At 47.8% G+C, this 13,209-nt stretch overlaps 2 protein-coding genes and 1 long non-coding RNA gene across 6 annotated transcripts in view; 1 reads left to right on the top strand and 2 right to left on the bottom strand.

Moving 5' to 3' along the window:
• TAF15 (TATA-box binding protein associated factor 15) overlaps positions 1–1,933 on the bottom strand; it is a 30,515-nt gene extending 28,582 nt beyond the window's left edge. The window contains exon 1 of one of the 2 annotated variants that reach the window (XM_025440549.3): positions 1,733–1,933. In XM_025440549.3, the coding sequence (XP_025296334.1) occupies positions 1,733–1,739 (7 nt within the window). In that variant the 5' untranslated portion in view covers positions 1,740–1,933. The remainder of the gene's footprint in view (positions 1–1,732) is intronic. The other variant, XM_049114210.1, reaches the window with a different exon arrangement.
• Positions 1,934–2,006: 73 nt separating this feature from the next.
• The window catches only part of MMP28 (matrix metallopeptidase 28), a 35,106-nt gene continuing 23,903 nt past the window's right edge, over positions 2,007–13,209 (top strand). The window contains exons 1-2 of one of the 2 annotated variants that reach the window (XM_025440548.3): positions 2,007–2,343; positions 2,725–2,978. The gene's annotated coding sequence lies outside the window, so the exon portion shown is untranslated. The remainder of the gene's footprint in view (positions 2,344–2,724; positions 2,979–13,209) is intronic. The other variant, XM_025440547.3, reaches the window with a different exon arrangement.
• On the bottom strand, positions 9,230–13,206 carry LOC112655435 (uncharacterized). 2 transcript variants are annotated; one of them, XR_003133666.3, is made up of 3 exons: positions 12,608–13,206; positions 9,802–9,982; positions 9,230–9,666 (listed from the first exon to the last, which is right to left on the bottom strand). It is a non-coding gene; the product is annotated as an uncharacterized LOC112655435 (long non-coding RNA). The 2 variants fall into 2 exon arrangements; XR_007413027.1 differs by lacking the exon at positions 12,608–13,206 and adding an exon at positions 10,074–10,627.

A 13,209-nucleotide genomic window follows, 5' to 3' on the forward strand; every position in this document is an offset into this window, starting at 1 on the left:
ATGGATAAACCAGCTTACACTCTAATATGACACACTGATAATCCTGAATTTTGCAGATGGTAACCTCTAAAATTTAATCTTCCATAAAAGCTACGCAGTCTGATAAAAATAGCGATAGTTTTACACCAATAAAAATGTTCAAAATCAAGACACACCAATAGTTTTTAATGTCCGTTAAAACGATAAATTTCCCCATGAGGGTAGGACAATCTTTTTATTTTCTTTCCAAACCATGGAATGGGTCACACACTTCCTAAGGACATACTTCTAGATACTTCTGTGGAGCTTTATCAGACTTCATTCCAAATTATGCACCCAGTAAAAGATGTACCTACCAATGTCTACTTTTTTCTTTGTGCAAGGATTAAATGCTGAAAGAAGAGAGAAATCCTGTGCAGTTAACAGCCTCTTCCATCAGCTAAGTGCCCCCTTCCACAAAAGCTCAATATTCAGGCTTAACATTAATGTTACTCTGAGGAATGTTTATTATTCTTCTGTCCAGCCAGTCTTGTTAATTGGCCTCATCTCAGCCTGATACTTGCTTTTTGTCACATCATTTCCAACCTTCTACAAGACTGGATCTGCAGGGGGCAGGAGAAGGGGGGATTGTTTGGTTGTGGGGTTTTTTGGGTTTTTTTTGGTTTTGTTCTTTTTTTAATACCAACAGGTCCTCCCTTAAAAAACGTAAGACTGTGCCAGCAGTCACTTTCATCCCGATCGTAGGGCTTCAAGGAAATGTTCTGCTTTTCCACGTGAAACGTGACCTCTCATGATGTTTTCTAGCCAGTGAATAGCTGGATCTCTGCAGCCTGTGAGGTGCCCACAACAGAGGATCTTGTGCGGTTAACGAGGGCTGCTAAATCTAGAGAGCATTGGTGTTCCAGACTTTGTATTCGAGTTTAGCAGGATCTGAACTGACTGCCCTGAAGAGATCACTGCCTTTCGTGTAAGACTGCCTTTCCTCTGGCCTGCATGCTTTAAGGTGAACGCCACATGTACCTACAGAAGTCTATCCAGAATAGAAAAAGCTCTCTTTCAGGCTCTTGTGGGAGATAAACAACTGGAGGAAGGGGAGAAAAATGAAGAGGGTGAGGAGGAAGCTGAATTATATGCAAACACCCCCATTCAAATCCGAGTGATCTGCGGTAGTGGGAAATGTCGGTAAGTAGGATTTCGTGCAAGGCAACGTCCTTTGAAAGGGCTCCCAGAGCGTCAAGACCCCCACCTGATGAATGGGTGAGTCAGGAAGGCCCAGCTCCACTTCACAGATGGGGAAACTGAGGTACGAGGCGGCGAGACGGCTGGCCCGAGGCCTCGCTGAAAGATCTGAGGCGGAGCGGAGAACCAGAAGCACCGATTCTCTCAGGCGGATGCTCTAATCACGGGCTCCCCCCGCCCCTGCGATGGCGTAGACGGCCTCCGCCCCCCCCACCCTACCCCCCCCACCAACTCACACACCCTCCCCGGGAGCTGCACGTCTCCTCAGGTTCCAAGGACAGGGTCAAAAAAAAGGAGGGAGCCCGATGCGCTCCCGCCGAGATTTGCAGACGGAGAGCGTTGGGAGCGTGCGTCCCTCCAGTCCAATATGGCGGCGGCCCCGGCCGCCCCCCCACCCCAAGCCTCCCTCAGGGCCGGAGGCTCTCCCTCGGGGCCCCCAGGTGGGCGGGAAGACTGCCCAACCCCGCCAGGCCCCTTCTCGCCGCTGCCGCTGCTCGCTGAAGGAGTCACCTACCCGACATGACTAACGGCCGCAGCGCGGAGCCCCCAGAGCCCGCCGAGAACAAGGAATAGGAAAGCCAGGCGGCGCGGCGGCCGGAGCGGTACTGAGGGCGGCGCGGCGAGCTGAGCCCGACTGCGGGGCCTCGGCAGCCAATCAGAGGCCGGAGGACGGTACCACCGCGCCACGGCGCGAGGGGTGGTTCTGTACGAGCACCAGCCTGCGAACGCCGCGGACTTCAGAAACTGCCTCTCCTCTCCCCTCCGCGGGCGGTACCATTATTGAGAGGGAATTGAGAAGAGAAAGTACCAAAGCCGCCAGGAGCGTGGGGGAGGGAGCCGAGCCTACTCTCTCCGTCCTAGTTCCAGTCCTACTTCTGACTTTTATTGCGGCTGACAGAATTCGAGGTTGGGAAGCGAAAGAGGGGAGGCCTTATAAACACGGACTATTCGGTTAGAAAAGGCCTCTTTTCCCCTGAAATTTTGAATGGTATGCCCTCGCTCGCTCCGCGGTGGTTGCGGACAGCTGGAGCCACCTGGGGGCGTTGGGTGTCGCCGAGCGCGGGGACGGGAAAGTCGTGATCGCCTCCCGGTCTAACTACCTTGTCAAGTGAAACAGACTACAAGGTGAGACTGGAACAAATGCGCGCATTAAAACGAAACCACAGGGACGCCTGGGTGCTCAGCGGTTGAGCGTCTGCCTTCGGCCCAGGACGTGATTCTGGGATCTGGGATCCGGGATCGAGTCCCTCATGGGGCTCCCTGCGAGGAGCCTGCTTCTCCCTCTGCCTGTGTCTCTGCCTCTCTCTCTCTCTCTCTCTCTCTCTCATGAATACATAAAAACAAAAACGAAACCACACGCGTACCCAGCCTTGAGAATGCGGTGGGGTGGGAGGTCGAGCTTTAGTTTTCAGGGCTGTCGTATGGCCAGCTCTAATTATCCGGCACCTTACATCATCTCATTTAATTCTCACAACACACTGATGAAATATTATCCTGACGTTACAGGCGTGATTACTCACTTGCCCTAGGTCGCACAACTAGTAAATGGCCAACGTGGAATTCGAATCCCAGTAACCAGACACCTTTGCCTGTGGATTTAACCATTACGCTGCACTCGCCTGGTGGGCGCTGGAGCTCCCGAGTATGAAATGAGGCTGTGAAAGCTCAGGAGAGTACAAAAGGACATTTTCCCCCAAGGGCATCGCAACATCTGAATGGAGCCAGAGAAGAAGAGCGAGAAGTTGACCTAGTGAAGTGGGGTAATAAAGCGCTTTACACTAGTTGTAAAACAAGTAATTCTGTGTGGTTGGAGTTTACTCTCCAGGGAAGAATGGTAGATGAGGCCAGAAAAGTAGAGGGCTAAATAGTCCATACCTTGCAAAATACAGTGCATTAGGGTTTGTGCTTTATCTTGAGGGCGCTGGGAAGCCAGAGGATTTTAAAGGAAGGTCACATTTGCATTTCCAGCCTGCAGTATGAAGAATGAATGGAGATGATAGATGCCTAAAAAAGCAAGGGGGCCAATGCGATCATTCTGGGGAGAGATCACAGTGCCCTGGAATTATGTTATAACTTGGGGATAGAGGTAAATGAAGAGAGATCCCTGAGATAATTCTGTGGTAGACCGGGCAAGATCTAGTGACCAATTTGGGAGAGAGGAGCTAAGGGAGAGTGAGAAGTGAATTACGAGTTTCCCACTTAGATGAGTGGTCAGATGGTGATATCATTCACTGTGGTGGAGAACAGGAGGAGGAGCAAGCTGGAGGTGAAGGTAGAGGGAGAAGTTCAGAATTAACATCTTCAGGTCAGAAAAATGACATGAGGTCATCTCTCCTCATTATACTATCAGTAATTGAACACTCAACTTTAGATATCGAGGGTCACAGAGCTCTCTGGATACGTCCAAACAAGCAAAGTTAAAGGAATAAAAATTCCTTCATGACTAAAAATGATTCAGCCATTCAGCCTGTACACTGAGGAAGGCAACCCAGAGGGGGAAATGATGGGCATGTGCAATCACAGGAGAGCATTGTGTTAGGGTTGGGGTAAACTTCTAGATTGTTCTTTTTTTATTTTATTTTTTTACTATTGGGTTTTTTTTTTAAGATGGAAATACAAAAGGTATTGTTCATCATTGTCCCCTTAAGTTTGTACCATCAGTTCATTCATTCATGCATGTATGCATTCTTCACTCAACTGCCATCTCCTGAGGTCCACTTGATGTCAGGCCTTGGAAGGCCTGGAGGTAGAGAAATAGGAAGCACAATGATCCTGTCCTCCAGAAACTCCAGTCTCATAAAAAAGACAATAAAAACCTTTTTTTTTTTTAATTTTATTTATTTATTCATGAGAGACACAGAGAGAGGCAGAGGGAGAAGCAGGCTCCATGCAGGAAGCCCGATGTGGGACTCGATCCTGGGACTCCAGGATCACGCCCTGAGCCAAGGGCAGACGCTCAACTGCTGAGCCACCCAGGCGTCCCACAGTACAAACCTTTAATTCCAAAAACCACTGAATGTGTTAGAATTGGAAGATGCAGACGGTGCTCCGAAAACAGAGTAAGAGCACCTAGCCCACGCGAAGGATGGACAAGGTATTAAGGAAGGCTTCCTGAAGGAGATACCTCCTAAGCTGAATTTCAAAGAAAGAACAGGAATTAGGCCAGGGGTGTATATCAGGAACAGCATGCTCCGGGTAGAAAGGGCTGTATTTGCAGAGACTATGAGAGAGAAAAGTGCCAGGAATTGCAAGTGGTTCTGTCTGGCTTGTCTGTAGACCTGCAGAAGTGGACAGTGGTGATAAATGATGAGTGAAAGAAGTACACAGAAGCCACATCTTGAAGAGCTTTGTGTGCCTCAGAGGAATTTGGATACTAAATCAAAAACAATAGAAAAGAGGCACCTGGTTGACTCAATCCAAAGAGCAGGTGATTCTCGATCTCCAGGTGATGAGCTCAAGCCCCACGTTGGATGTAGAGATTACTTTAAAAATAAAATCCGGGATCCCTGGGTGGCGCAGCGGTTTGGCGCCTGCCTTTGGCCCAGGGCGCGATCCTGGAGACCCGGGATCGAATCCCACGTCGGGCTCCCGGTGCATGGAGCCTGCTTCTCCCTCTGCCTGTGTCTCTGCCTCTCTCTCTGTAGCTATCATAAGTAAATAAAAAAAAAAAATAAAAAAAAAAAATAAAAAAAAATAAATAAAATCCTGTGCAGCCCTAGTGGCCTAGCGGTTTAGTGCCGCCTTCAGCCCAGGGTGTGATTCTGGAGTCCCAGGATCGAGTCCCATATCGGGCTCCCTGTATGGAGCCTGTGTCTCTGCCCCTCTCTCTCTCTCTGCGTCTCTCATGAATGAATAAATAAATAAAATCCTTAAAACAGCAACAATGTGGAACTTCTGGGGAATCTAATCAGAGGAATGGCATTTAGATTTTTATATTCATTATTTCTTTCAATATTCTGGACAGCTCCATGAAACAGGTATTACTGTTGTCCACATTTTGTAGATGAGAACACTGGGGCTCCAGGAAGTGAATCTCTTTACCAAGTTCACACAGCTAATTAGGGACAGAAGCAGAGCTCACATCCAGGCCTTTGGACCCAAGCCCAGGGTCCTTTTTTACAGCATCCCTGGTCTCTCAAACATGAAACACAGAACTCCTCCCAAGTCTGTATTGCTCTGGGGCTTCTTCCCAAGGGCCTTCTCTACCAGGAACTGATTCACATATTGAGTCCTGTTGCCTCCTGTCTTCCAGGCTTTTGCCTGTGAATGATTACTGGAACCAACTTTAATCTTCACCCAGCCATTCTTCATGCTACAGGATCCTGCTCCCTCTGCATCCACTATCCTGGCCTCACTCTGCACAGTTAGGGAAGACAGCAGGTACATTTTACACATCAGCTTTAGCAGACTGTACCTGGAAAGGTCTTAGTACAGGACCTGTTTGCCCTTGATCCATTCTTCAGGTTCTCACTTGGAGAGCTAACCCCCTACCCCCACCCCAGGCTACCTTCCAGTTTCAGAGATTCCCTCAGGTGGTAGCTTCCAGCTAGAATCGGCCAATAGGCAACTTGGTGGAAAATCAGATGGTGAAAAAAGGGAGAAGCCTGGGTTATGTCTCCCCGTCCTTCTCTGCCATCAGCAGTGTCTCAAGCAGCATCTGTCTTCTCCAGAGAGCATTTCTAACTGTGACCCTGACTCCTGGGATTCTGTAACCTCAATCCTTCAACCCTCCCTCCATCACTCCAGCCTATGGCTGGTAGTCTTGCTGTTAAAAATTTCTGAGTTGCTTCCATCTCCTGTTTGGCTTCCCAACCCTTCCACCGCAGGTGTAGTCCCTTGTAGGGCCCTGTAAGGACAGTGAACTTTCTTAGAGTGAGAGGGGAAGCCAGGAGAGGGAGCCACTTAAGCAGAGCCACGATGGGATCTGACTTGTATTACTGGCGTTGCTCTGGCTGCTGTCTTGAGAATGGACCATAGGGGGCAGAAAGGTTATTGTTCCCACCAGAGTAAAAACCAGACCACAATGATCTTTTGTCTCTTTTGAAATCCTGTGGAACTCTTAGTTGTACCACATCTTTTGAGGCTTGCTACCTGATTAGATGCTGATTTGTTTTCCAGCTGGGTTGCCTAGTTCCCCTCTGAACTTCGCGTGTGTCACATAGTGCCTGAAACAGTAGGCACTGGGACGCCTCGGTGGCTCAGTGGTTGAGCATCTGCCTTTGGCTCAGGGTGTGACCCCGCGGTCCTGGGATTGAGTCCCACATCAGGCTCCCTGCATGGAGTCGGCTCCTCCCTCTGCCTACGTCTCTGCCTCTCTGTGTCTCTGATGAATAAATAAATAAAATTAAAAAAAAAAAACAGTAGGCACTAAAAGGTGGGGGCGGGGGAGTGCTTGTATTTAACGAATGAATAAATAAATGAGGGGGGAAATGGCATGACCTGACTGACTTGTCTGTAAACTCATCAAGCTCAAAGACCTTTTTTAAAGATTTTATTTATTTGAGAATGAGAGAAAGCATGAGCAGTTGGGAGGGGCAGAGGGAGAAGCAGACTCCCAGAGAAGCTGGGAGCCTAATGTAGGGCTCAATCCCAGGACCCTGAGATCCTAACCTGAGCCACCCAGGCACCCTCAAAGACCTTCTGTAGGAATTTGCTACATCTCCCACAAGCACCAAGTAAGAGTTCACAGAGCATTGTTCAAAGACTGACAGCCGGCTCTGTGCCAGGTATCACAGGCTGTAAGCAGTCCTAGCCATCATCACCACCCTCCCACCCTTACCCCAGGAGATGTCCCTAGAGCTCTGCTCCAGCCTTCCTAGAGAGCAGGCCTCCTGCGAAGATTTCCCTGAGGCTCTGCACCGGCAGGAGTTGATTCCTTGCAAATGACCTATCCTCTGGACGGTGGCAGGCACTTCCTGTTTGGGGTGGAAAGGAACCAGACACTTTCCTGTTAGCAGGTCTTTTAAGCAAAGCAGCAGATGCTGAGCAGGTCCTGGCCAGCCTTTCAAGCCAGATGCCATGGCAGTTAGACAGTCTTTATGTGGAAGGGAAGTGGGGCACAGAGCCAGATTGGCTAGGCTTTTATTGTGCTCCTTGCAAGTCCCCTGGGTCCTGCTGTGTGTAAAAAACAAACCAGAAGAGGCTGTCGCCCTGCGCCCTGTAAAATCCTGCAAAATCGTGATGAGGATTAGGATAGATGGGGCTGCACTGAACCAGAAAGCACTCATTGCCTGGCAAGGAGGTGCTCATGTGTTTGTCCTAGGGCAGGCTTGTGTATGTCATCTGGATATGAGCATATCCCAGCGTGAACCTGTGCAGAGAATACATGCATGTATGCACCCAATATCTACCACTTGATAGGATTTGACAGTTAATAATTGTCTAGTTTGCTCCCTATAGCAAATCGGGGTAGCAGAAAAGGCAGGGATTATTGTCCTGTTTTAAAATGGCAGAAACTCAGAGAGGTTAGTAGACTTGCAAGGGATAACAGAGTAAGAACAGATTAAGATTCAAACCCAGGTCTGTCTCACTCCAAATTTTCTATTCACTGCTTTTTCCAATCTCCTATGAGCATGTGCATGTTTGTTTCGGTACAGGGAGGTAGATAGGCAGGTAAACTTGTGAACGTGACCCAGACTAACGAGAGCACATCCATATGTGCTAGAGAGAGGAAATTTCTCTTCCAGAGGCAGAAGTGGTTGCTAAAGAGTCAGGACTTCTAAAATTGAATCACAGCTAAAAATCCATGGAGGTTATAGTCAATAATGAATCCAAATTATCACAGCTAACCTCCTTACAACTCTGGGGAACACTTCCTCTTCAGGACTCCCAAACTAATCCCATGTCTTTCTTTTTCTTATTCCTATGATTGTGATTTGGGGAGTTTGGTCATTCTGTTAGTGCTTTTCTCCAAAGCCCAGAATTCCTTCTGATAAAATCTACTTTGTGTTCTGCACACTTCCTGGGAAGGAGGAAGGGGCAGAGACAAAGCTAATTGTTTCTCATAAGAGAGAAACTGAGGCCCAGAAAGGGCCTTGTCCAGGTCCATACATCCTGCCTGATTCAAGGGGTCCTGGTCAGGAAGACAATTCACTGGCCAGCTGCTGCCTTCTGTCAGAGAAGAAAGAATGGCCCAGGCAGCTGCCAGCCACTCCCTTGGGCATGCAACATGCCCAAGCTCTGGCATGAGTCTCACAGAAATCCTGTCCACTCTGGGAGAACTGGGAGGAACTGTGGATTTGAACTGAGCCCCAGTGCAGAGAGAGAGAGGGGGGAAGCAGCTCTTTCTGAAGAGGAGGAATGGAGAGGATTGCCAGCCTAGCTGGATCAGGAACTTGTTCAGCCAAGACAGGGAAGGAGGGAAGGAGAGAGCCAGACCCTTGGAAAACCTAGCCCCATCTTCTCCTTGATCATTGTTATCTAGTATTTAGTGATTTAGTAGGTCTGGCATTGAGCTCAGGAATCTGAATCTTGGGACACCTGGATGGCTTCATGGTTGAGCATCTGCCTTTGACTTGGGTTGTGATCCCGGGGTCCTGGGATCGAGTCCCACATCGGCCTCCCTGCAGGGAGCCTGCATCTCCCTCTGCCTATGTTTCTGCCTCTTCTCTTTCGGTGTCTCTCATGAATAAATAAATAAAATCTTAAAAAAAAAAAAAGGAATCTGAATCTTTATTATGTGCCTCCAGGTGATTCAATGCAGGTGATCCAGTGATCTTTTGACTTGAGGTGAGACAGTATAGCGTTTAGGAGCTCAAGGTCTGGGACACCTGGGTGCCTCAGCAATTGGGCGCCTGCGTTAGCCGGTCCTGGAGACCTGGAATCGAGTCCCACATGGGGCTCCCTGCATGGAGTCTGCTTCTCCCTCTGCCTGTGTCTCTGCCTCTCTCTCTGTCTCTCATGAATTAAATAAATCCCTATTAAAAAAAAAAAAAAAAGAGCTCAAGATCTGGAGTTATACTATCTGGGTTTGAACCCTGGCTCCGTTCCTAGATTTGTGACCTTGGACAAATGATATAATCTCTGTGCCGCCGTTTCCTCATCTTTAAAATAAAGATGCTTATAATAGTAGCTTTCTCATAAGGAAGCTGCAAAGATTCAATGACACAATTTATGCAAAGCACATAACACATACATGGCACATGTTAATATCTCAGTGAGTATTAACCACTATTATTTGTTCCAATTCCTCATTCCCATCCCCACCCCCACTCCCACCAGAGGAAGAAATAATGGTATTGGATTAACACAGGAACTTGTCTTCAGAGGATTGTTTTGGATGTGATTGATCCAAAACCATTCTCCCTCCCACCCCATCATTCTTCCGATGCTCTTGCTGTGGACTGAGCTTCTTCCAATGAAATACTCTGCCTTTCTCATCTTCCTTTCTCCATGCTCCTCTCAGATGGCACGCCACCCCATCCAAAGTTATTTGGCTCAGGATGTGTCCTGGAAAGTAAAAACATACAGCAAGTCAGTTGTGGAGCTGCATAGGCCCCTGGATTCCTGAAGAAGATCACAGAATTTGGTGCTCTGGGACTTAGTAAACTTTTGAGGCAGAAAGGAATTGAAACTCCTGCTTACCCAGGTTCTAACCAAGGAAACAAGCTGTCTTCCTAGGAAATTGAGACATCCTATGCCAAAGCATGGTTGAAGCCCAGGATGAGTGCGTTCTGCATAAATTCTTGCACATCCAAGTCTGGATGGTATCTCCAAGGGACCACAAACAGATGAAGTGGAACAGGTGAGGATTGGATGAAATAATCTAACCAAGAACACAAAAGGAAAACAGAGGAAGTAAACGTTCAAACACAACCATGGTGGCTAGTTTTTGAGGTTCAGGGGCCATTGCTAACCTGGGAGGCAGAGAAAGGCAGGTTCAGCTCTCTGAGTGTCTCAATCCTTCCAGTCACTCAGCCCTCCAGGGAAGCACTGCTTCCAGCCTTCCTCTCTCCTCCCAGTGCAGCGTAAATGGACACCCTCTGGGATGTGCTGGAGAGAGGGGTGGAGAAATTCTGCCTGGAGGGAGAACTGGCAAATCTGGGCTTGACTCCAGCTTGGCCAACAGTGTCCTAGCCAGCTGGTGCTCCTCAGAGCTACCTGCCCTAAAGCAGAGTTGTATCTAGCCTTTGTCACCTATTGATGTGGAGAAAGGGGAACCCTCTTGCACTGTTGGTGGGAATGCAAACTGTTGCAGCCACTTTAGGAAACAGTACAGAGGTTCCTCAAAAAGTTAAAAATAGAACTACCTTATGATCCAGCAGTCACACTACTAGGTATTTACCCAGAGAATACAAACATAACAAGTCAAAGGGATACACGCACCCCAATATTTACAGCAACATTATCCACAATAGTCAAATTATGGAAACAGCCCAAGTGCCCATTAATTGATGAACGGATAAAGATGTGAGATATAGGTGTGTGTGTTATATATATATATATATATATATATATATATATATTCTATTACATATATGTAATAGAATTTTACTCAGCCATAAAAAAGAATGAAATCTTGCCATTTGTAATAGCATGGATGGAGCTAGAGAGTACTGTGCTAGGCAAAATAACTCAGAGAAAGACAAATACTATATGATTTCACTCTTGTAGAATTTAAGAAACAAAACAAACAAGCAAAGGGGAAAAAAGAGAAGCAAACCAAGAAACAGACTTTTAACTATAGGTAACAAAAACCAACGGTTATCAGAGGGAAGGTGGGGGATGGGTGAAATAGGGGGTAGGGATTAAGAAGTGCACTTGTGATGAGCACAGGTGTTATATGGAAGTGCTGAATCACTCTAACTGTACACCTGAAAGTAGTATTACACTGTATGTTCACTAACTGAATTTAAATAAAAACCTAAAAAAAATCCTTGGTCAAGGGCAGTGTATGCCACATCACACATGCAACCTTCAGACAACACATGCACACAGACATACACACACACTCTTGGGTTGCTAGATAAAATAGAGGCCACCAAATTAAACTTGAATTTCCTATTAACAATTAATCATTGGGATCCCTGGGTGGCGCAGCGGTTTGGCGCCTGCCTTTGGCCCAGGGCGCGATCCTGGAGACCCCGGATCGAATCCCACATCGGGCTCCCGGTGCATGGAGCCTGCTTCTCCCTCTGCCTATGTCTCTCTGCCTCTCTCTCTTTCTCTCTCTGTGACTATCATAAATAAATAAAAATTTTAAAAAAAGAATTCAAAAAAAATCATTTTTTTAGTCTAAGTATGTCCCAAATGTTGCATTAGTACATACTTATTCTAAAAAATTATTTGTCGTTAATCTGGTGCTCAAATTTAACAGGACATCCTGTATTTTTATTTGCTAAATCTAGAAACGCTACCCCACCAGCTTCAGAATCTCCCTCCTCTCTTAGCTCAGGGCAGGACTTTGCTTGAACCTGCAGCCTGTCACAGTGCTGTCCTTAGTTGAGAACCTTCGTTCCAGTCTGCCCTGCTAGACTGAAAGCTCTCTGAGGGGAAGGCCCAGGCCTTGCCCACCATCTGTGGGCCTCCGTTCCAGGCAAGGACGCTCCTCACGGATGTGCACAAGGGCATGGGCGGAGAAGGGGCATGGATGGACTAACAGATCCATTACAACTCTATGCCCACTGCAGGGCCCTGGCTCAGGCGGGGCGAAGGCCACTTTTTATTCACTGGCCTGCGCCCCAGATGCGCCCGTTTCTAATTGGTTCGCCCAGGAGGAGAGTCCCCTTTTCATTGGTCGGCTGGGAGGTGGGCGGGGCCTATTTCCAATTAGACCCCCGTAGGGACCCTCTTTCAAAATCTGTCCAAGAGGTGCCTTTTAGACATTCCTCCACCAGACAGACACCTTTTTTTTTTTTTTTTAAATAACACAAAAACCTTCTGTGTGCTACTGAGGCTTTAAACCTTAGGATAAGAACACTGCAATACATTTGCTCAGCACCTTAGACATTCCAAACTACTTTACACTATGAACTCAGGGGATCCGCACAAACAGTCCCCCAGAGGTCAGTATCATTGCGCCGTTTAAATTTCACAGATTAGCAAATTGAGACCAGAAGAGGGAGAGCACCCTGCTCGCAGTCACCAAGGCAATTAATGAAAACAGTTTACTTTTGTTCAGTGTGAGTTTAGCGCAGGCTCTCACATAAATATCGTTTCATTCCCCCTTTGCTAAGGACTCTGTGGAATACATAAAGCCAAGCACTTTACACTCATTTTCTCTTTTAATCTTCATGCACCTCTGAGAACTAAATGTCATCTGCTCTCATTTTATCGATGAGGAAACTGAAGCTCGAAGTGGTTAAATCTTTTGCCAAAAGTCACGAAGCTGCAGCCTACCACTTATTAATTGCATACTGCACGATGTCAGGTACAGTGCTCAGTTACTTACAGACATTATTCCCTCCTTTAATGCTCCCTAAACCACATGATATTGGTATTCTTATTATCGACATTTAGTGATGAGAAAAATGTGTTCAGAGGGACGTCTGGTGGCTCAGTAGTTGAGCATCTGCCTTCTGCTCAGGGCGAGATCCGGGTCCTGGAATCGAGTCCCACGTCGGGGTCCCCGCAGGGGGCCTGCTTCTCCCTCTGCCTGTGTCTCTGCCTCTCTGGGGTGTCCTTCATGAATAAATAAATAAAACCTTTAAAAGAAAAGAAAAAATATGTGAGTGACTTGCCCAAGACCACACAACCAGCAAGTAACTGAAGCAGGATTCACCGGCTAGTAAAGAAACAGATCTAGAACTCAAACCCAATCCTTCTGACCCCAGCCCAGGGCCTGGCTCCCTGCCAGCCCGGCTGAAATGATCAGTGACCCTCAGGTCGGCCAGGACCCTCCCTGATGGAAGTCTTAGGTAGCCCTTCTTCCCCCGCCCTCCCGGGAGCGACCCGGATCCACTGGAGGTGGCCGGCGAGAGGGAGGGTGGGCAGGGCGGCGGCGGGCACCCGGCCAGGCGGTGCAGCCTGCGGAAGAGGCTCCGGGACCGCGGC

The sequence above is a fragment of the Canis lupus genome, chromosome 9, assembly GCF_003254725.2.
Source record: "Canis lupus dingo isolate Sandy chromosome 9, ASM325472v2, whole genome shotgun sequence".
Classification (NCBI taxonomy): Eukaryota; Metazoa; Chordata; class Mammalia; order Carnivora; family Canidae; genus Canis; species Canis lupus.